Source organism: Colias croceus, chromosome 14 (assembly GCF_905220415.1).
Source record: "Colias croceus chromosome 14, ilColCroc2.1".
Taxonomy (NCBI): domain Eukaryota; kingdom Metazoa; phylum Arthropoda; class Insecta; order Lepidoptera; family Pieridae; genus Colias; species Colias croceus.
In genome coordinates, this window is record NC_059550.1 from 3212975 (window position 1) to 3237560 (window position 24586).

A 24586-nucleotide genomic window follows, 5' to 3' on the forward strand; every position below is an offset into this window, starting at 1 on the left:
TAGATAGACTAATTCAAGAGCAAGGTTTTAGTATATAATTTATTAGGTTTTAGACAAAGCGGGCGAAGCCGCGGGCGGTAAGCTAGTAAATTTATAAAACACGAAGATTTTTAAAATTGTAACTAATGAACTCAATCAATATTAGATTAATTACTGTAGATAATGGTGTCTAGTTTTACTTAAAATAATAAACATCTACCCTCACTTTAAAAAAATGTAGTATATTTATTATTTACACGAAATATACCTTATAGGGAAGGGAAGATATGGGTTAAAGAGTTAAATAAATAACATGATTATATTTAAATTATTAATTTTCAACAGTGTATTCAGTAGTGTTAACATGTAAATTGATTTGATTTTTACGAAATCTCATAGATGGCGCTGTTACAAAATTAACATTATACAACTTACATTCTTTAAACTATGTTTCTCTTCCCAAGTTACTTAAATGGCATAATTTTTATAGTTTCAATCTAGATATTGTCAAACAACATTTATATATGCGTCATTTAATTATTAATTTCCAATAGTTAATGTGTGTTTGATTTTTATAACACTGGCTATAGATGGCGCTGTTTCAAATTTGTCTTTATACTGCTAAGATTCATTTAACTGTTTCTCTGCCAAAATTACATAAATGACGTAGTTTTTATAGTGTAAAGGTAGATAATAGCATGGCTTACTCAAAAACAACATTTAAACATGAGTCTTTAGATTGTACGCTGTCGTAGTACACGGAATATGTAAGAAAAATAAAGGTTCACAGCTCCTCCCCCGTAGGTGATAGCTTGATAATATGTAGCCTATAGCCTCACCCGACCTGTTAGTAATATTCATGCAAAATTTGAAGTCAATCTATGCAGTACTTTTCGAGATTAGCCCAGACAAACATACAGACAAACAGACAAACAGACAAAAATTCTAAAAACTATGTTTTTGGCTTCTATATCGATTATAGATCACGGCCCAAGTATTCTTTTAAAAAAATATTCAATGTACAGTTTTGACTTTCCTACGATTTTATTATATGTATAGATAAGGAGAGGTCAACCTGAAACTAGGTAGAGGTTTTGGTGATTGAGTTATAGTATGCAGCAGAATGAAGTTTATCTGGTATGCAAATGTTTTCTAAGGAAATCTCTGAGCTAGTGACGTCAAATAGCGTGCAGTTGCTTTGTATTATGGTTTAAAGGATATAAAGAAGCCAGACTGTTTATTGGAACCATTGAATATAATTTCCATATAAATAGCACCTATATTTAGCTAAATCGTCATCCATTTATTCGTAACCCAGCAACCGTGATTAAACATATTACATAACTCGACTTCTAAACAAAATAGGCAAACAATGTGTTATCGTTGAATTTAGACATAGGTATATTTAACCCTTCGCATTTATTTTACCTTAAAAAGAAGATTATCTCCTGTACCATAATAAAAGCGGAGAGCTTGGAGGGTTAAGGCTTTAGCATTTATGCTAATATAGCAAAAAGTATAATAAATAATATTAACAATATATACAGAATTTATTTTGAGGACTTCATAATCAATTTATAACATAGTATGTCGTTTCCATAAATAATTATATAATTGTTGAATAGGAACATGGGCGATTTGCTTGCGTGTTAGAAACTTACATACAATTCATAACTATTTACAAAAAAGGTTGAGGAATTTAAGTTATAACATGACTGTATGGATCTTTTCAGAATGTAGACCCATAACAATTATAAATTTACAAGCATGCAAACAGAGAGAAACCCGACAATAAGGACATATTATTATATCAAAACCCTCATACAATAATGGCAAAGGGTTAATACCGTAATGTGATTTAAATTACAATACAAAATTTAACAAAATAATTGTATAAACAATGATCATACCTCGCTATGTTACGTCCCATGATTTACATTTAAATAAAGGGGTCACAGCTCTTGTCGAGCTTATTTTGCGTCAATTTATGCGTTGGTTTGGAAGCTTGTCTTAATTAGCATTGTATGGTATTGATGGATTTTACAATCATCACAGTTTTGGTTATGTAGGTAGTGGTTGATATACTGATTATAGAGATGTAAAATTTGTATGTCATGAGATGGTTTGTACGATTGTCATTAGAATAAAAGAAATTGTACGTCATGCTAATATGGTTTGTAGAATTGTGTCCATAATAAAGGAAACGGTTTTATAAAACATTTGCAATCATTTTGCCAAATACATATTTCCTTACGCTAATGATTGACATAAAATACATCAACATAATTAATAAAAGTCAAAGTTCAATTAAGTTTACTGCGATAAAACAATTTTAATAGTCTTGATATTTGATATGGTTATCATTTAAGTATTCACGTATGCAGAATACGGTTGTTAGCATGTACATCTTAATAATATTTAGTCTAATTGCTCTATCTGAATGTAGATGGGAAAATATACACAATGGGTTCGGTTTCGGGCGTGCACGGGGTTACGAAAAACCCAAGGTACAAAGAAAAAAGGACTGTTGCGTGGAAGATCCCACGCAAAATATTGTTGATAACCTCAAAGCTGCCGATGAAATAGTGAGGACGTTCTGTACAGATGATTATAATGCAAGAGAAGTGTTCGATTTTGAAGTATACAGATTGAAATACACGTTCAAGCCTGCTATAGAAGATGCGATGACGATAAATATTCGTTATAGAGTTGTACATTTGAATGTTAAATTAGTGAATGGTGTTGAAGTGACGGATATGCGGATTCTGCCTCCAGGACTGAATACTAGTGATGCGGTTTGGAGACTGGACGGGGATGAACTTATACTTACGATACCGTATAAGCATAATAGTGAAGTAGAGATACCAATATCTAGTGATAAAGAAGAAGAGGATAAGCTAATAAATGTGCCTCTAGGTCCCGAATATGAAGCCCATTCGTATTTTAAACAGGGCTTTGTCAATCCTACTTTAGTTGAAATTAATTAATTTGTTAACAAAATCGAGGTTAAGGATTTTAATGTGGTAATCGAAATTCGAAATGAATGGTAACTAGTTGCCGCCGAGATATTTAATGGTTGTGGTTATTATTAAAAATAAAAGATCTAGCGTACAATTTACTCAAAGTAAGTTATTAATATGTGAAGATCTCGTTATAATCTGTCGTAATAAAGTCGTAATAGGTCATACATTATTCCGAACCCATATAGACAATTCTTGTTGTGTTATTGATTAGGTATGTATTTACTTTTATATTATATGCTTTAAAAAACATAACTATCTTATAAAAAAGCTATTTTAATTCATGTTTGAAGATGTATTTAATGTTATATCAACAATTATTATAATTAATCATTCCTATTCGTAATTATATTTTAGGCATATTATTTAGAACATAGATTAAATTTTTAAGTAACTATGTAAATAAATATTGATAATAAATGAATATACCTACGTGCATTCTTTGTTTTCCATGTATTAGGTATACCTACTCACCAATTTACATCCAAAATGAGCACAGTAATATTATGAATTTATGAGAATAAGCTAGGAAATCATAATAACCATCTTAAGAATTATTTGCTATTGATATGAATAAACATAAGCGAGGTATTTTGATCAATAAGTCCCGCTTGATTTCCTGAAAAAAGGCGTTACAATAATAATAGTTAGAAAACAGCTTAAGTTGTCGCTAGTTTGCTTTGAAGGCTTTTCTAGAAATTTCCATCTTTTCTTTCACCTTGCACAATCGATGAATGTGATGACTCATTCAGCAAATTATGTCCCACATACACTCGTAACCCCAAGTAAATTAAAACAAAAAATCATATCGTACAAACGGAAATCATTTCCGATTTCCCACCCACACTTCTCTATTTCCAAGTGAATAAGAGCCAGAATCGCGTTTGAAGGTTTATTAAAAAACTGATGGCTCATCATCGGGAAACCCAGACAGAGGTAGACGGAGACAGCATTCGTGATTCGTTATGGACACACTCCTCATGCATTGCGTTTTAACAGCACAGCGCAGGCGTAGTACTCCCTCACCTGTCTCTATCCAGCTTGCGGCGTTGGGCGTTCCGTCCCTCTCGCTCCCGGGAGGGTCGATATATACGCTAGCTTCTAGGTACGCGTACATTGCCGTAGCGATATACTAGTACGCAGCTTTGAAGCGTCTTGAACTAACGTCAGCTGTGGCCAGTCGGGATCGGGAACGCACCGCGGCCGCAAATATGTCGCGCGCCGTGCTTTTTATTAGTGTTTTTACCATATTTTTGGAAGGCCTCCATGCTAGCCAGGTAAGTGTAGAATATTTTACAGATATTCGTCGAGCTGCGGAGTACCGGCGGAGTTAAGCCTGTAATCAATGAAACAAAGTTTTCATGTTACATGTAAAATAGAATGACCGGCGGAAAACGGCATGATACCTTAGAAGTTTTTCGATAGTGACAATTGCTTGGTTTCATGGAATTTCATATGAAAATGGTAAAGAATGATTGCGTAATACATAAATATATAGTTAAAACAGAGTTTTGTAGCGAGTAAGTTAAGTATATCGAAATATTTCTAGAAAAGCCTAAAATAATACAAGAATTAAATTATTACAGTTTACCTGACATTGGTCAGGAAAATATAGAGCGTTTCCGTTAATTTGAATGATGAAAAAAGTCAAGCGTAAGTCGGTTTCTCTACTTTTCTGTAAGCATTATTTTCTAGCACGTGTTTTAAAAGATCTAGACTATTCATTTCATGGACTGAAACTGACGTAATCAACCGAGACACGCATTAGTTTTCTCGCATTAAACCACTTTTCATAATGGATCAATAATTCAAATCTAACTTCGATAAAGCTGATTATTATGGAAGTCGGGAAGGCAGAATTAATAGGAATATTCCTTTTTGCAATCGTTATTAGATTTGAAGTGAAGTGGTTTTGCGGGATATGCAAATGAGGGTATCCGCACAATCCTGTCCGCACCTGATGTAGATTAAGTTGATTCCAGAATCCACTCTGAATATAACTTTAATATATTAATTTAAAATCGGCACTGAGGCGTGCACACCTTTTTATTTTGATAATCTCAATGATGCGCGCTTGAAATTGGGAGGACTTTTAACTTTATGATTAAAATGATTTATGAAGTACCGTGTTAGGATTTGACATTATTAAAGGTACTGATAATCACAGTTATACATATACAATAAATACTTAAACACATTTTTTATTGTTTTAAGACAAATTCGTTTATGAGAAATAGGTAGAGCCATTGGCCTAATGGAATATTTGAGTAAACATGAATTAATGACACATTGACAAATAGACAATCGACATAAAAATGTTATTGCTAAATAATTGAATATATATAAAATAACGGAACTCAGGTACAGTATCCCAATTCAATAATAACTGTTATGGGTGGTTGAACTGAGATTATAAATAGACATCTATTGCGCTTGCTTTAAATAGAGTGCAGTACAGTACCAAAACCAAACTATATAAACATAGTTATTTATATCATGTACTAAGCCTGCGGCAGAAACGTGACTCTAACATACGTCGTAAAATTATATTATAGGTTCGATTTCACGCAGTTTTCTTATTTGAAGCTTTTGTTATGTAACACAAGTTGTTGCATCATACTGTCAAAATAAGTCGATACCTATGTGCCTGAAATATTCGAATGAGATACATATCGTAAGGTAGGTAATTTTTGTAAGCGGTTTTTGTTGAAAAAATTATTATAACTACATATTATCATTTGTAGTTTATCTAAATGTTACAAAAATATATTACCTCTTTTCTCAGTTCCTATTTAACACGGTCTTATTCAAGTTAAAATTTATAATAATTTTTAAGTCAAATCCTAGAAATATCTATAAAAGGAAGGAGAATTTTCCACAAGTTTTTAACAATTCTTTCTGATTGTATAGGAAAGTTAAGTGCATTGTAGCCGCTCAGTCATCGTTTATTGTAACTAAATGGGAAGAAAATCCGATTTTCAGCGAACATAATCCTGTTTCTCAATAAAGAGACCGGATTCGAGTTGAACTTGAGGCTTAAATAAGCGCAGAAAATTCAAACAAACATTTGCTTTTAATTTTTTGCCGTGACAGTTGCGGTCCGCCATTATTTTTGGAGATTAGGGATTACTTTTGCTTTTTATTTAAGCGGATTATTTATGATGGTATAATGATGTAATTTAAAATTATTTTGCAATAAAACTCTACAATTTCTCTGAGCTTGATTTAAGGGGTTTATTCAGCGATGTTAATTATGTTGCGTCCCACTGAATATACATGATTTTATATGAAAACCAAACTTCGCTGTGTAATATGTATGTCATAATAAGCGGTTAGTCAATATAACCGGAGTCTTTATAAAAGGATTCTAAGCACTGTAGTTATTAAATTAGAAAGTTGTACACCCCTATAAGTTTGACATGTAGATGGATCTGGTCGGGAGTCTGCGCTAGTTACACCCACTAGAGCTCAATGGACGCAGTGGGTGGTGCGTTGGAGTGGAATTGTGATAACTGGCCTGTTGTGTCGTATAATGCGGTATGAGGGAGTATGGCGAGGCTAATTATGGTATTAAAACGACGTACGGAAAAGAGATGCTTGTGTAGCGGTTGTACGTGTATGGCATTATATGATATTTCTTTCTTACATCTAAATATCAGACATTTTATTTTGCGGCAAACAATACTTTAAGGACGCTATAACGTATTTTTACAAAAAGACGCTGTTTTTCGGTACCATTTTAACTTAAAGCAATTACACGTGAGAACATAGTAATATCTTAATTTAAAGATAATATATTCAGCTCTACGTTCATCTTATAAAAACTGTACGACGTCATACAAAATTGTCGCTGAAATACGTTTTTTCCATCACAATAAACGCATAAAATGCAAAAAAATGGGGTCTAAACCGGTACCATTTCAGGAAAATTAAGAGCCTAATCTATCTTCTTAACTATATCTTATTGAGGGATATATAGTCCTTTATATATGGTGTAATTTTTATGAATCTAAATCAAAATTTTATTTCAATAATGAGCTAAATTAAAAATACTTGTCGATTTCTTCATACATTTTGTTCTCGCGGTTCGTCAGACCGCGCTCAGAAGCGCTCTTGGAAGGACGGGTGTATCGCTCCTCGTGCCAAAAATAAAAACGAAATAAAAAAGATTATTCTGCGTGCACTGTCTTTTTCGTGATTTGAAATATTTGATACTTTTTATGAGTAAACTGTATAAGTTTCATATTCCAATTATTTGTAATTTAAAATTATGTTTTTAAAATTACCTTGCCTGAGATCCTCTTTTTTATGGGTTGTTGAATAGATTGGTGGGGTAAAACAATTCAAGATGGCGTCGATGAAAATTTGGCTTTTTTTCGTGATGGGTGTCATTTTCATAGTTTTTGGGGTAGCTATTACCGAATATGAGGTCAAAACTGAAATCCAAGATGGCGCCGACGAAAATTTTACATCTTTTCGTCATGGGTGTCATTTTCATGGTTTTTGGGGTAGCTATTAACGAATATGAGGTCAAAATTGAAATCCAAGATGGCGCCGACGAAAATTTTACATCTTTTCGTCATGGGTGTCATTTTCATGGTTTTTGGGGTAGCTATTAACGAATATGAGGTCAAAATTGAAATCCAAGATGGCGCCGACGAAAATTTTACATCTTTTCGTCATGGGTGTCATTTTCATGGTTTTTGGGGTAGCTATTAACGAATATGAGGTCAAAACTATAATCCAAGATGACGCCGACAAAAATTTTACATCTTTTCGTCATGGGTGTCATTTTCATGGTTTTTGGGGTAGCTATTAACCAATATGAGGTCAAAACTGAAATCCAAGATGGCGCCGACGAAAATTTTACATCTTTTCGTCATGGGTGTCATTTTCATGGTTTTTGAGGTAGCTATTATCGAATATGAGGTCAAAACTATAATCCAAGATGGCGCCGACGAAAAATTTGACATCTTTTCATCATGGGTGTCATTTTCATGGTTTTTGGGATAGCTATTAACGAATATGAGGTCAAAACTATAATCCAAGATGGCGCTGACGAAAATTTGACATTTTTCGTGATGGGTGTCATTTTCATGGTTTTTGGGGTAGCTATTAACGAATATGAGGTCAAAACTAAAATCCAAGATGGTCGTCGAATTTCAAGATCGCGTCATGGTAATACTGTCGCGTTATGGAGCAAGGCGGCGATTTTGGTATCTATGAATCTCGCCAAAGAAGTTTCACTCCTGACACGTTTTCTCGGCACACACGTTCTTTTTTATTTTATTCTCTTCGTTTAAATGTTTTAGATAAACTTTATTTTAAATAAAGTTTAGCGAATATATTTAAAGTTACTAATATCTGTCAGAATATTAACATGATTGCCACAGAGTTGCGTTTTATATTAAATTTCTAAATATGCATTTCAATGTTCTTTAAAATTGTTTTTTTTTAAGACTTTCTACAAAACTGTGGTTGTTAACGTTTTTGTTATTTTATTTAAGTTTACTTTAAAGGAGTAAGAAAAATATACCTAATTATCGACGGTTACATTGGGGATTTGGTAATAGCTGTCTCAAAAACCTTGAAAATGACACCCATGCCGAAAAGATGTAAAGTTTCGTCGACACCATCTTGGATTTTAGTTTTGACCTCATATTGGTTAATAGATACCCCAAAAACCATGAAAATGACACCCATGACGAAAATATGTAAAATTTTCGTCGGCGCCATCTTGGATTTTAGTTTTGACCTCATATTCGTTAATAGCTACCCCAATAACCATGAAAATGACACCCGTGACGAAATGATGTAAAATTTTCGTCGGCGCCATCTTCGATTTTAGTTTTGACCTCATATTGGTTAATAGCTACCCCAAAAACCATGAAAATGACACCCATGTCGAAAAGATGTAAAATTTTCGTCGGCGCCATCTTGGATTTTAGTTTTGACCTCATATTCGTTAATAGCTACCCCAATAACCATGAAAATGACACCCATGAAGAAAATATATAAAATTTTTGTCGGCGCCATCTTGGATTTTAGTTTTGACCTCATATTGGTTAATAGCTACCCCAAAAACCATCAAAATGACACCCGTGACGAAATGATGTCAAATTGTCGTCGGCGCCATTTTGGATTTTAGATTTGACCTCATATTGATTAATACTTATTTAATAGCTACTCCAACTCCTTGAAAATGACACCCATGACGAAAAGATTTCAAATTTTCGTCGGTGCCATCTTGGATTTTAGTTTTGACCTCATATTGGTTAATAGCTACCCCAAAAACCACCCACATTTGCAAATGTGTTTGCTACTTAGGAAAAGTTCATATTTAAAGATATAGGTAATGTGAATGTGTGGTAACGAATTTAATTTATTTCATTCCGACTGTTTCTCGGAATAACATACATTTACTAAGAATTGCTTACAATGCCGGGTTTAATATAATGCCGGTAACATATAATATTATGTATGATAATAATTCTTAAAAAAGTATTTTATACATTTCTTAAAAAGCTTCGATATTGTATACAATAATACAATTCATATTCAAATTGTTGTAAAATAGTCACACTTTTTTAAGTTGGTTGAATACACTAAAATACTTATAAGGATCGTACCTACTAATAATAGTAACAAAATGAATTTTTAAAGTTCCCAGTAATCTTCTGGAATCAATTTCAATAAAAATATAAAAAAAAATAATATCAAGTATGAAGATGGTCTATAAAATGGAATGCGCTATGTTTACGTGAGCGCGATGTTCCCGCGAACCACGTGGCGACGTTAGATACCTAAATTTGAGTAACGCAGATTTGTGACAGCGTCCTTAATATTATTGAGTAATAAACGGCTTCTCTACCATTTTAAAAATAACGTTTTACTATTCCTAATCGAAACAGCAACCTCCGAATACGATTAATTAAGTTTTAAATGAAAATTAACACTCTATACGACATTAATTGTTTAATTACAAATAGATTTTACTTTATCAAACATGAGATGTTTAAGATAAATTTCTTAATTCATTCAATATAAATAAACGAAAATCTACCCATGTTTATTTGACAATACACGTTCTAAATCTTTCTAGAACAACTGCTAGAAGTTATGTAACTTGGTAGTTGGTGGTCAGCCAATGTTCTGGAGATAGTAGTTATATCCGCGAGTTGGTTGTTAAACTCTATGTTTTGAATAAAACTAAGACTTTAATTCAAGCTATCGTATAGTTCACCATTTGCGAATAACATTAAAGGATTGTATAATATAATCTTGTAAGTGCATCACGCGCTACGCCACAAATATACTATAAAAATTGCCTTTAGCCCATTAATTTTTAATTGATGAAAGTGCTTACTGATATAAAAATACTAGCTGTCCCGACAAACGTTGTTTTGCCTTACTGTTATCATTTAGAGTTAGGGGTATTAAAAATAGATGTCCAATTCTCAGACGAATTTCATGAGAATCGGACAAGCGCTTCGCTTCTTTAATATCGTGACATGAGAATATTATATTATAGATATTTCGCGGATATGGAAAATACAGGAAATATTATTTTTTTATCTCTTCATTTGAATAAGGTGTAGGGATGATTTAAAATTTTTAGACGAAGATTATTCCAATGTTACTATTATAAGCTGACCTTATAGAGTTACGGCTTAACATTTTTATTTTCATTGTCAAGGAGATTATATTAAAACATAAACCAGTAGTTGCGATATTAAATTAATTCTATAAGACGAAAGCAATATTAATTAATTTTTTTACGTTGTTTCTTCTTATTATGACCTGATGTTATAACTCATAACATTTAGTTTATTTCCACCAACACTAGATGTGATTAAGTTACGCATTTTTAATGAAAAATAAATTTCATAAAAAGGTAAATTGTTGGTAATAATTATTAACTAAAATAAGAAATAACAATTTATTTTTCACTAAAAAGGGCATTTTATTAAAACCCAATCAATAAACGTTTTCCTTACATCACTATTATTATCCTATAAGTAATTGGTTTTCATTCTGATATTTCCCCATTTCGCGAACAAAACACTCGTTCTCATATTGGATTAAAAGTGAAGTGTTGTGCAATTAAAAATTGACTGTTCGCAAATATCGAATGTTCATTGAAAGTGGAGACATACAGATGGGAATTAACGATAATTGCGTTTTCATATACTACCGTAGTGATGTGCGGAATATCGATGCGGGAAATGATCTCATTAAACGGTGATTGAATTTGAAGTCCAGTTCTATAGATTGATGAATACGTTCATACTTCACTAGGTATGTGTAGAATTATATTATCTGTGGTGTGTGTGGGTGGGTACATGGAATTTATTTATAGTTGTGTATAATATAATGGTAAATTGATTCACGAGGGGTGGAAATTAATAGCAGTGCAAATTATTCTCTAATTTATATTTTTTTTTACAAACAATTATAGTTGATAAAACCATTAAAATGTAGTATTTTCTAGGGTTTGATTTTACGCGAGTATTATACATTCAGAAATTAAAGACTTTTTAACGGATTTTAAACGCGATTTATTCATTCTATTATTTTCCCGACGTTTCGAACACTTTACAGCGAGCGTGGTCACGGGGGCCATTAAAATGTCTCGTTTTGAGGGTCAAATATTACATCAGGTTTAATAAGGAATTAATATCAGGGGCTATAAAACTTAATTAAATGTTCAATGTTTTATCGAAACAAATACAAGTAGGTATATTATTATAAAATCGAAAGAAACACGCACAATTAATACAAAAGTAATCGTGACGCTACTCAAGGACGATTTAAGTTCATTCCATTAGCAATTCGTACACAATGAAACGAAATTGGCTTATTGCGGGAAGAATAATATTTTCAATTTTCGAGAAAAGTTTTACGCGTTGCTAATATAAGAGAAAATGTTTACAATTTATGTTACTTTTTAAAGAAAAACTCTTCACACTTCGGAGCTAGAGCGAATTATCTTTTAGGTCCATTATTCAATTTCACTTTTCCAATTTACTTAACTTATGCGTGGTTCTTTTTAATACATTTTTTAATGTTTCAAGATTTTAAAGAAAATATCTTTTTAACCAATGTTAAGGTTTTGTCACAATTTTACGTTTATAATTAATTTACAGTATTGATATTTAAAAATGGAAGACTTACCGAATTAAAGTTTCAAACAGCATCCGCAAGATGCAGCTAAGTAGTCTTAAGATAATGGGCGCGTAACAAAGATTTTGCACAAAAATACATTAAAATAAAATATTTACGAGGCAGAGCTAAAAAATTACCAATATTGCTTCAATATCTAGTAGGCACTGTAGTTCTTAGATAACTTCTTTACTTCTAACAATATAGTTAAAGTCTGAAAATAATATTACATTAATTGAGTAGTGCTTAATACTTGTTTCAAACGAGCACAACGGAGACTCACTAAAAACAACAGCGGGATACATATTAAAACCTTCATTCCAGCTTTTTCATATACGCACTTCAACCTTTCTCGCGTAAAAATTAAAAAATATAGGGCGTGATTTCGGTTCATCACATTTCACCCTGTACTGGTTTGGTGCAACACCGCTCAATTTAGTTAAGAATACTCGTGGGTCCTATTACGAATATTACACACGTGCGCTGAAAATGCGGGGGTTATCATGTAATTTGAGTGATTTATATACGCGGTTAAGTTTTCTGCAGCTGCGGTGTATTTGAAATACTTTTTGCGTATTCATTTTACTTTCAATGAAAACAATTTTTTACTCATAGACAAATGGTACCGTAGCTTTTTATTTAATAGTTTTATTCCATTTATAAATTTTTAGGTATAGTTTTCAGCATGCAAACTGTTTTTATAGCTTTATTGAGCTAGATGGAGATTATAGCATTCGTTATGGATTGAATTTTATTAAGTAGAGCATACTCAATTAATTTATTTCAATTTTAAATAGCCTCAAATGCAATAGAGTCACTATAATATAATATTTTGACTTTTTCTAATTGACACTGTATGGCGCAATAATAGTTATCTAGTAATAGTTAAAAAAAGTAAGCAATTACTCTACAAATAAAAAGGAACCGGCAACTACGACCGAGGTCTTTAATTACTGTTTAATAAAAGTGGACTATTACGTTTAAAAGCTTGTCAAACACCAAAGCCGACCGTAATCCATTGAGCTTGAGAGATTTAATTCGAAAAATTCAATATCGAAACGCCCGTTTCACAGCTCCGAGCGATCTCCAACTACCCTCAGGGAAGTTGTATGTAGTCTTTTGTTCGGGAAGTACATCTTCAAAGATGCGGATATATAAGATACATAGAAGAAGAAGTTGGGATGCGGGAATACTATTTTAAGTTTTCCACATTCTACGTTACGCTGATGCCGTAGTTTCATGACAATGGCTTTTTTACAATGGCTTGTTGTGCGCCTTTGTTTCTTAACTGTCTGCTCAGAATATTAAAACTGTTCAGGCCTGACGAATGTAGACTGTTTTGTAGAGCGTTAATAAGGGCTTCTGTGATAACATTAGCTTGGAAATTAATCGCGTAATTTTTATGTGGATATAAAAAACTCTGTGTTAAATGAATTCATTAGAAAAATAATTTGTTACTACCGTGAAGAATAGTTTGTAACGAAAACGAACACAACATAGGAACATAATTTCAGAATGTAGGTACCTATATATAATAATAATACAGGAAAAACATTTCTTTAACATTTATAAATTGAATCAAATGTAAAGGCTAATCTACAAGAATTGGAAGAACAAACAAACAAACAAATAAAAATACTTTATTGTACACACAGAAGAAGTGAGTTGAAATTAAAATCGTTAAGCACACAACGCCGGAGGAAATGCTAGTGTCAAGGCTACATACTGGGCTTAGCTATTGTCGCAAGGTACGGGAATATACACGTCTAGATAGCTCAAAAGATTTCTGTAAGAGGCTTACTACTCCTTGCGAGTTCTATTCGATGTCTCCTATGTAATCTATGGATTTATGATTTATCGTCCACAGATACTAGAAAGCTTTCATAACGACAGTGTTAAAACAAATATGGGTATATTTTATATTATATTTTTACCTTTTCACTCTGTGTGTGTATGTATGTAGAAAACAAAGGAGCACATATTTTTGATTGGATGATTATTATTTATTTCTAAGAATAAACGTGGTATAAACAACGCATACTTTGTCACTTTATGAAAATGAAAAATATGTGCAAACGGTCTCGTCCTTGTTTTTCACCTTTCAAAGCCAGCTCTACATGAAAAAATACCAGCATAAAAGACAGCCACTAATCGATACGCGCGAACAAAAAGCTTTGAGTGAAACGGTGAAGTTTTTCTGCACATGTCCTTGTACTTTGAAGGCACGCGATCAGCCATTATTGATTAGTTTCCCACCAGCGGCCATTAAGTTGGCAACGGTTGGCCAATGGTTGGCAGCTATGACGTCAATTCCATAGTGTAGTGGATATAAAGGTGATTGTTTTGTATTTGAATATTTTTTCCATTAACCTTTTCAAGTAATTATTTTTTTAAAATTTTCAACAAAAATCCATTGTGAAAGAAAACTTTTTGCGACAAAAATCTATCTAGCTTTCATCAAGTTATTTGGAAGTGGTTACTCGGATAGATGACTCTTTTACATCTTTTCAAACAATTTCCATTATTCATTTCGAACTAACGGACTTGGCGCAACTATTGGACGTAGCATTGGCCCAAGTACCACCAACATGCCAACTTACGGTATCCCTAGGATCCAGTTAAGCTTGTTCTCGGTTAAGGCAATCGTAGTACTATGCTATTTGCACACAATTTCAAATATTTTCTCACGGGGCTAGTACGGGGACAAAAAGTGCATCTATCCTAATGGCATGTGATGTGAATTGATTAGAAACGATAAAAAGCATCATGTTTGTTTTTAAACGAAGTGAAACAAATTTGTTTATATTTTTTCGTCTTCATTTTTTGGAAGTAACTCACATTAAAATTCACCTCTGTGAAATAGGATGCATGTATAAAATATTTGAAATATTTGGAAAAAGGATTTTACAATGTGGAGAAGTCCTACACATCTTAAAAGTGGTTAAAACTCAAAACTTTTAATAACTACAAGCTATTTTGTATTACACTTACGATTCCTGGTATAAAGTTAAAACGAGCTTTTGAAAGGAAGTAAGTTCATAGTCTGGAAAATTTTATGACTGGTTGTATTTCAGAGATGGTAAAATGAATTTGTTCTGTACATTTATGTTAAAATGATTAACTTACAATTTTAATAAAGAAACATTGAAATATTGTCCCGTAAACTAACAGAAACCCAATGATCACACGAATTGGCATTCATTTACAAAACGAGCCAACTAAAACACGATCAAAAGCTTTAATGAATCTTGCAACTCGACATATCACTTCATTGCTGCTAATTGCCCGAGCTAGCCGGCCAATGAAGCGCGAAATGGCTATTCTGCCCCATTTCCCACCGAGTAAACAATGTTAGTACATCCTGTGCATTGTTTGAATCATATTATAGAAAATGTATGAAATAAACTCATTATAATCGCAGAGTATTTGAGATTCTCCTGCTAAATAAAGCTCAAGGAGTATATCCATATTCTGCTAAAGCATTGGTCAGTAGAGACTACCATGAGAAATTTGTAGAGCCCAAGCAAAAATTATTGAGCTCGTTCTTTCACATAGGTATGTATGGTGGAAATTGGCATGAAAGAAAAATCCAACAAAAGCATTAGGGTCGATTTCGTTTGATCTAGAAATATGATGCTCTTTATCCAAAAGGTTTCTAATTGTATAAAAATAACAGCATTTATTTTCAGAAGTACCTATTCCCACATGGTATCCATATCTATTGCACATAAATGTAAGCCTAGCTCTTATCTCGCATGCAAAATTTCAACGTGCGATAACATGTAAATTGCCACATGATCCTCTGTGATGTGGTACGTAACACCCTCTATGCGAGCGTGCTGCAATTCATTCCAGCCTTCTCCCATTACTAATAGTTTAAAGTCACTTCCTACAGCACTGTGATACATCTTGCCATATGATCAGTGAAGCACATGTTACATGCCACTAGACAATGCTTTACGAGCGGTCGTGTATCATTGTGACGCGGACGGCAGGCAAATGTGGCGAGACGCGAACGCCGGAAAATTGAATATTTATGCACTGTTTATTAAATTATGGTTATTTAAACTTGGGATGATTTAGATGATGCATTTTGTTATCAAAGATTTTTTATTAATGGGATTATTTAATTTTGTAGAAAAACTCAGGAAAAGGTAATAAGAGTGACCATCCATTTCCTTGAAAAATAAATAATAATATTTCAACTAAACACTGAACACACGTTTTGGTAAAAGAGGAATTACCAAAACTCTGTTTTTCTTAACTTATTATTCTGGATTTAGCGTACCTATAGTAGTAGTATCTCCTTTTTCAGAACCAAGCAAGCATCGCAAATTATAATAATTTGTTATACCTAGGAGTAGTATAGAAAATGGTACATTTATTATAATGGCGGCGGAAACACCTGTTCCAGTGTCCGAGAGTTCTGCATTACGAGTCGTGTGTCAAAATGACGTCAGCAAATATGGCGGAGACGAACAGAGCGGAAAATTGAGTTCCCTTAATAGAGTCGTTTTAAACATTTTCTTAAAATATGCATTATTTTTATGTAGCATGGTGTCATGCTACGTTCTTGACGAAGTTTAAACAGGATCGTGAAGAAAACATATTCCTTTTAACTAACAGTTCCTTCTCATTATAAGCGTATCTTGTTATAAGAGATAAAAATATGTTATAATGTTTTTTTACTCAATTCTTCTATTGTAGTGTGTAATGTATGTTATGTATGTGTGCGTCATACTATATAGTCCTGTAGTTCTTCAGTGTAAGTGCAGTTTTAATAGCAGTTCAATACAATATACTATAGCTTACAGTCGAGTCAAGTGTTTCATTACCACCAACCATTGCACTATGAATATCATGGTTATTGGTGGTGGTTCGTGATTATTTATCATAATTTTAATACCATTCTTTAAATAAATATGTATTTCTCATTGATCTACAAACAATTCGGCTTTGTAACTCTTGCTTTTTCGAAAAATTCACACTCGTGCCATAGTGTATGTAGTCAACTGGCAAACTTCCCTACGCAAAATATCGGCAAGAATTTACGAGCTTTTGCCGTATAAACTATCAAATCCCCTGACATTAAACAAAGGACCGCAGTCGGTAATCACCAGAACGGTCAATATTGGTCCCATACAGATTCACTGGACTGTACCATGTCCGCACTCCGCACTATTGGAACCACTGTTGGAACATAAATGCTAGTGTTAAATAAAGTAGAGCAAAATGTATTTATAGGGCAGACGTCAATTTTAACGGTTTTTGTATAAAGTAAAATATTTTTAAATATAACTTTCATGAATATGCCATGAGAGAAAATTATTTAAAGAAAAAATTACATAATTTGCGATATATCTTGAGTACAAAAAAAATATTCGCATTTCATGGGTATTTTACAAAAAAATAATAAATCTTTCATGATCATTATAATGTAAGATACATAAAATATAGTATTTCAAAATGTATATTATAATTATACACTAAGAAACAAAAGGTATGTTAAAACTGTCTTGGAACAAAAAGAAAAATTATTGAAATATACATACCTTGTCGTAATAATGTGAATATTCATATTTCGCAAGAATAAGAATTTATCGAAATAAAATCGCGCGAAGACGTTTCATAAAAAGTAACACTACGCCAGACAAGAAAATTCTCCTCGAATCTAAAAAAAGGACATGAGAAAATGTTCTTGAATGGATATTGCGAAGAATATCGGTCTTTGTTCACTTTTTATCCGGTAAATTTCAATTTTGTGCTCTAGTAATGGCGTTAGGCGGAAATTTTCATAGCATTTCATGAAAGAAAGCTGTTCCAACTTCTTTCAATAGTGAAGTATCATTCAAGCTTATTAAATAGTGCCTATGCATTAATTTTTTGCTTTAGAAATTTTTTGCTGAATTACAGCATTTTGCTACTCTTGTCCCATTTTATTTACATTTGCGTTTTAAATTGTGAGTCTTCAAATTCAACGTTTTTAAATGTTGAAACCTTGGGTTCTTAGAATGTGTGAGTTATTTTTCGTAAAATGCGTTCATTTCAAATTTTAATAAACATTATATTTTACTGGCTTGACGAAATATAATGTTGAAAGATTTATCACTCTTGTCTCATTATTATCCATACCATTTAAAATTTAAAATATGACCTTTTCAGGTCATTAATTAAATTGTTATGTTTATCTATACGTTTATTACATGGTATAAAAAAAATCTATTTTAGATCTATATGAAGACACCTTTTCAATTCGTTATAATTGTTTCTAAATATAAAGAACGAAAGTTTTCAATATATTAAGAATTAAACGTAATTAAACACACGTCCATATTTTAAATAATTCATAATTTTTTAATTAACTTTACATTTTAATTCACATTGTGGTTTAAAGGTCTCGGTAAAAATATTTTTGTAAATTGAAATGAGGCTTTATAGGCGAAATGGCTCTCGTAGCTCGAACGAAGCACGTTTTATGAATTGAATTTATATTATGTTTTTATTATAGCTTGAAATAAAACTGGTTCGTTCAAATTGAATTCTAAATGTAAATAATAAAGGCACCACAACATGTAGCACGAGCTTTATACAAATTCAAGTGGATGATACTCGATACCAAATCAACGGAAGCATATCAATTAAAACTTGAATAAATATGCATGAATAAAATTATTGTAAATTCTGTATGGAAATATTTTCAAAGTTGTTTTTATATTAATAAACATGCAACGTTGTCAAATTTTATCTTTGAGTCTAGCTTTTGTCATATATACAACTTAAAACTTAAAAGTAATTGTATAAAATATAATATTAGACAAGCAATCATTAGCCATAATATAAATTTATATTATTCACGCATTTCAGTCTAAATGACTAATGGCTTTAGAGAAAATGTTCGCACAAACACGTTCCAGCTGGACAAAGGGTCTGCGTAGAAAGTTAAAAGCACCCAGTGGAATTGGGGCCTTTGAAGGGCCCCGAGTTCGTTCACCGGCGCGTCTAATGGCATTATAAAACTTTAATGTGTGCGGAACCCAGCATAGTGCAGAGCACTCGCCATTGATGGATACTAACCAATCTCTATTGCCTAAGTGATTCGAGTCTGACTCTAATGGACTGAGAAATGTCCTAGATAAGGGAGCTTTGAATATAATAGTAGCTCGGCATTACTTAAAGACGGATATGTAGGAATGGTACGATTGCCATATACGTACAGAACGTTCAATTAGATGTTATCTATCGGTTTCAGTAACTGGCAACTTAATGTTTTCAACTTAGGTTTTCAAAATGTAACAGGTAAAATACGGATTTTATTAAATTGTAACATTTTGAATATAAAGTAAAATTCAGCAAGTTTTCGTGAATGTAAAAGTATTTAATTGAAATTTTGAAGACTTGCAAACTGAGAGGCGAGAGATTTAACTTCAGCATTGATGGCGTCATTACAAAAGGTGTTAGCTCGCACATACTTCTTTACGAAGCGTTTGTCAGCACCCCTTAATAAATTTATCTTGTCAAGGGAATATTAAGCAAGTTTAGGAACAAATTACGAGCGCAAAGTCGCTCGCACCTTCCAAGTTAGCGTGTAATTACGGAGACATTTGGCGTAATGTCCTCTCCGAGCTGCCGCCGTTTTACTGCTCAACACGACGCATATCACACTTCCGCTTCGGCGTAAACGAGCGAAGATAACCTCTTTATTGCTTGTCGACCCGCCGAAGTTCTGGATACTCGAGAATATTGATTCTCATACCAGATAAGGGAATCGATATGAGCAAAATTCTTTAACCCCGAATCCGAGCTAACTCAAACTCGCGTAACCGTTACAGCTCCGTTTTATTAAAAGCCGTTTTTATTGTCGTTTCCAGATGCCATAAAAGCACTCGCAAGCACTACACTTTTGTGAAATAAAACTGAATTTTGTCGCGCCAGCTTCAATGTTTTATCTGGAAAATCTACAGCTGCTATTTTGCTACATTGTCTGTTGTTTTATTTATCGCATCTACAATTTTATGTTGCGTCGTTTATATTACGAGCGGTCTTCTAAATTATATGCCGGAACGTCTGGAGCGAGTCGATTAGGAAATTCGGGTATTTGTGGAGCTGTTAAAGCAATTCATTGCATAAGTTTCCTAATTAATCCTAAGTCTCCTGCAGTAGGAACGATAATAGCTTTAGATATGACAAATTGGGAGAGAGACTTGCACACATTAAGAAGTAATTAATAAGGAAAACGACTTTGTTTCTGGGTGGTGCCATTTCCTTCCTTAATTTTTATTATTATAAAAAACAATATTAATGTAAACATAGCTTACCAGTGCAATAAAAAAATTGTTACTAATCATAATTAAGAAGGTCAAGTGGATTTTTTTTCGGTCGAGAAATTTGTTATTAACAAAGGTTACTTTTTGTGAGCTTGGTTGCCGGCTAGCAAAAGTCTCTAGGAGTGTCACAGGCGCTCCTGTGGAACGGAGCATATAGGTTAAGGGCCCTTGCGCTTTGTTAGCACGCTGTAATCACTGTCGGTCCTCAACGGCACGCGAGTCGAGGGTTCGCGGCGCACAGGCGTTTTGCGTCTTTCCTCATCACCCTATCTGCCACTGCGCTCTGCTCACCCGGTACCAGCCACTTTGATTATCCATTCCAGTCCGTACAGTGGATATATTTTAAACGCGTTCGTTAATCAAACCATTAATCAGACACTATTAAAGTTGAGTGTTTATCCTCTCGTGATACAACACAATAAATCTCGGGCTTAGTCTACGGCTGTGAATAATGGGTATGACCTCAGATATCGTTATAAAGGCTATTTGTTTGCCCTCTCCAATAAGTCACAAAAGGCAATTCTATCTCAATTTGGCTGTAGGATCGAATGCGACTGGCAACAATCCAAGGTACAATTTTAATTTTGCTAAGTCCAAAAAGAATGCGCCATTCTATGAATAAATAAGGACATAAATTGTAAATGTTTCTATTTGTTAAATTGTTTTGTTATTTATGAAGTTTATGCAACAGAATATTCTTAATAGGTTAAATCATTTCTTTAAATGTATAAGTTACAGAAAAATCGTTAAAAACCACATTATATTTCGTCTTTCGTGACTTAATCTAATACAAAATAGCTAACTCCACTTATAACAACGTAACGACGTTAAAATTATTATTGAGAATGCAATTTACGCGGTAGAAAAGGTTCAAATGGATTTTCCGACAGTCTAATAACGAGTTTGGTTTGCTTGTCCTGCAAAGACCTCCCCTAAGAGGTGAGGGGCAAAACTCATTTCCGTCCTCGTCGGAACCAAGCCGGCCAATAAGTACAGAAAAATGGTATTCAGAAACTCTCGACTCGTTTTCAACGTAATTTTTTATTCCTTTTTGTGGTTTCTTTATCGTATTGTTATCATACTATAAGGGCTGTTATTGTGCAACTTTCAAGCAGGTAACCAACTTTTTTGATACCAGATTCGCGTGATTCTATTTGATTGATAGAGCCTTCTCGAGAGGTTGTATTTAAATTTTAGTATGGTAACATTACTTTTGAGTTATTCCAGATGGTTATGAGGGATAAACTTCTTTTTAGTGTAAAATAATATACTAAAGATAATTGAGATTCATTACTCATAGCTGTTATGTTGACTGAGAAATTAACTTCGTTATATTCAGAACTTCAATTATTAATTGAAATCACTCATATAATTGGTTGATTGTGTATGCTCTTTCGAACATCTTCTACAAATGTCACGACTGAAATTGGTAAAGCTGGCTCAGCCTACGTTTGCATCCGGGTCATCCTGGCAAACCTCCAGATCCATCTCAACCATATCCCAACATATGTAGGACACCAAGTTTTAACATAATGACTGTGTTGGCCTACTTTGTAATTGTTCTTATACATAGCGGCAAATCTTTTAGAATCACCAGTGTTTTCTTATACCTCAGAGAATTTTCTAGAAATGTTTTTGAAAGTTTCGTTTCTGGATGTTTAAATTCATTCTGACGACAGCAATGTCTGTTAAGAATTTTAAGTACTTATCCGAAACTCTTAGTTCGGTCGTTTATATTAAATATTTCTGGGTCGTTTTTAATATTGCTCTCTTTACTACTTTTATTTACACGTGAAAAAGATTAACTACCTACTTTTTCCTTCTTATTACTTCAACGGAGCTAAGACGTTATTGCGTTAAAAATAGTCCTTTTATAAAGAATCGAAAGGAGGAGGTAAATAGATATAGCTAGGTAACTAAAAGCAGTTATTTACTGATATAATGGAATAAAATTTATTCGTTTTTATTAGTTATTTCTACGATTTTGCTACAAGTTTTAACAATCTCAGCATCTATTCAAATCGACCTCTCCAAAGTAATGCACTCGAATGTTCTCGAAGTAGTTATACGCTGAGTTAATGGAAATCTCAAAGCTCGATTCCGTCCAATGCGGTTCGTAATCTAGATTACTAGATGCTGTATTGAGCTAATCCTTGCGCAAGTAAAATGGTCGAGAAGATTAGAAAATGTGATTCTGGAAGCTTCGAATTTCAGAAATTGTTCATGTTGCATTTTACAGTAGATGTAGTAGAGTATGTGTGGAGTAAATGTTTTGTTATTTTCAGTTTTGTTGTGTAGGTACATAAGCATTTTTTTAATCTTTTGAAATCAACTGTTTCTTCATTATCAACGTTTTAATTTAGGTAAGTTTTTGAAAAGTAGGTAGTCAAATCACTTTATGAATGCACAAAAAAAAAAAAACTAATTTATCGTTGTTTTTCGTAGTAGGTATGTAGATATTGCATGAAATATACATAAAGATAATAATTAAAGTCCATTGTACTAGCACGTTGATATACAAAATTACGGGTTAATGAGAGTGCATTCAATTGGTATAATTAATTTTTATCCATCAAATATTATGATATTGGTTTTCAACAAAATTTCAGATAACTTCATAATTAAAATTCCACTTATTATTCAACCTATATAGGTACAAATTGAAATATAATATTACTGAAATCAGAACTATATGCGTACATGTTCTTTGTTAAGAGCAAACAGTTTTCTAATTCAACAAATAGTTAGACCTCATAATACAGTTGAAGTAACAAGCAAATAAGCGAAATTATTAATTAGGCTAATGTCACATTCCCGCATTTCAAGATGGCGGTAAGATGAAAGTTAAATATTCTGTCGGCGAAAGTACACAGTAACCTCATTCGTTTGTACAAAAAGTAATCAAAGCCGAGCATTACTAACAAGGAGACAAAGTCATTTAATTTGCGGGAAACCCCACGATGTTAGCGTTACTCAATCCCACTAGCAACATTACCAAGATGAGGTGAGGTATTTGTCGCAAAAATGGCGGGTATTAATATTCAACAAGATGGCGAACAGTGAACACGAATGTCGGGAGGCTAATTAAAAATAATTATGAAGACCGGTCTGAACTCCTGGGTATAGAGTATTAATAGTCTGCAAGCCAGAGTGACAGCGTCCTCAAAGGAATATCAATGTTGGAATTTCAATTTAGCTAAGATGAACTTAATTATGCAGCCATTTAGCTTCGTTTTTCAAATACTTAAGACGCTACCAAGGCATGTTTATCCTGAAAACAGATATAAATAGTCCACTATCTATTAAATGGATGGCAATTAAATCGTTTTACAGTAATAATAAAAATAACAACTTAACATTTAATATAATAAAGGGAAAGTTTATCGATATTATACTTAAAGTAAACTAAGTTATAAAGAAACAAAGTTAATACCTATGTATGAGTAGATCTTTGTTGTTCTTCTCGAGTGAGAGAATATAAAGTTACATCTAACATAACTTTCGAGGCAAACCTAACTTATATTTATGTGAAAGGTTCCTATATAATATAATTCCATAACTATAGCTTTTCGTCATTATCAGTGATTTTGACCAAATTTTTTCGTCAGTCACATTTAAAAATTGAATCAAATAGATTTTTTTATTTTACATTTATCTTATATCTCGTAACATATATAATGCATACAGCGCATGTATGTCGATTGTCATTTGCGCGATGGATGTTTTATGTTCCTCGTAAAGGGTGGCGTGACTGGATATAATGTAACCACGTAGGTACACTGTACTGCCAACGAAAATATAATGCTATATTATATGAGATTCATTTTATGCAATTTCAGATTTGCATAAAGAGGTATTTTTATCTCTTTTATTAACCGACTCCAAAAAAAGGAGGTTATCAATTTGGCCGGTATGTTTTTTTATTTTAAGTATGTACACCGATTACTCCGAGGTTTCTGAACCGATTTACGTGATTCTTTTTTGTTCGATGCGGGATGGTATCGAATTGATCCCATAAAAATTTTATTCGGATAGGCCCAGTAGTTTTTATTTTATGAGCATTTTTGCCTGTATTTGTAAATGTTGCAAGTGCAAGTTTGA

At 32.9% G+C, this 24586-nt stretch overlaps 1 protein-coding gene across 9 annotated transcripts in view; it reads left to right on the plus strand.

The window, feature by feature from the left end:
• The first annotated feature begins 4130 nt into the window (after nt 1–4130).
• The window catches only part of LOC123697111 (amyloid-beta-like protein), a 98658-nt gene continuing 78202 nt past the window's right edge, over nt 4131–24586 (plus strand). For all 9 annotated transcript variants that reach the window (XM_045643508.1, XM_045643509.1, XM_045643516.1 and 6 more), the window contains exon 1: nt 4131–4276. In XM_045643508.1, coding sequence (XP_045499464.1) covers nt 4211–4276 — 66 coding nt within the window. In that variant the 5' untranslated portion in view covers nt 4131–4210. The remainder of the gene's footprint in view (nt 4277–24586) is intronic.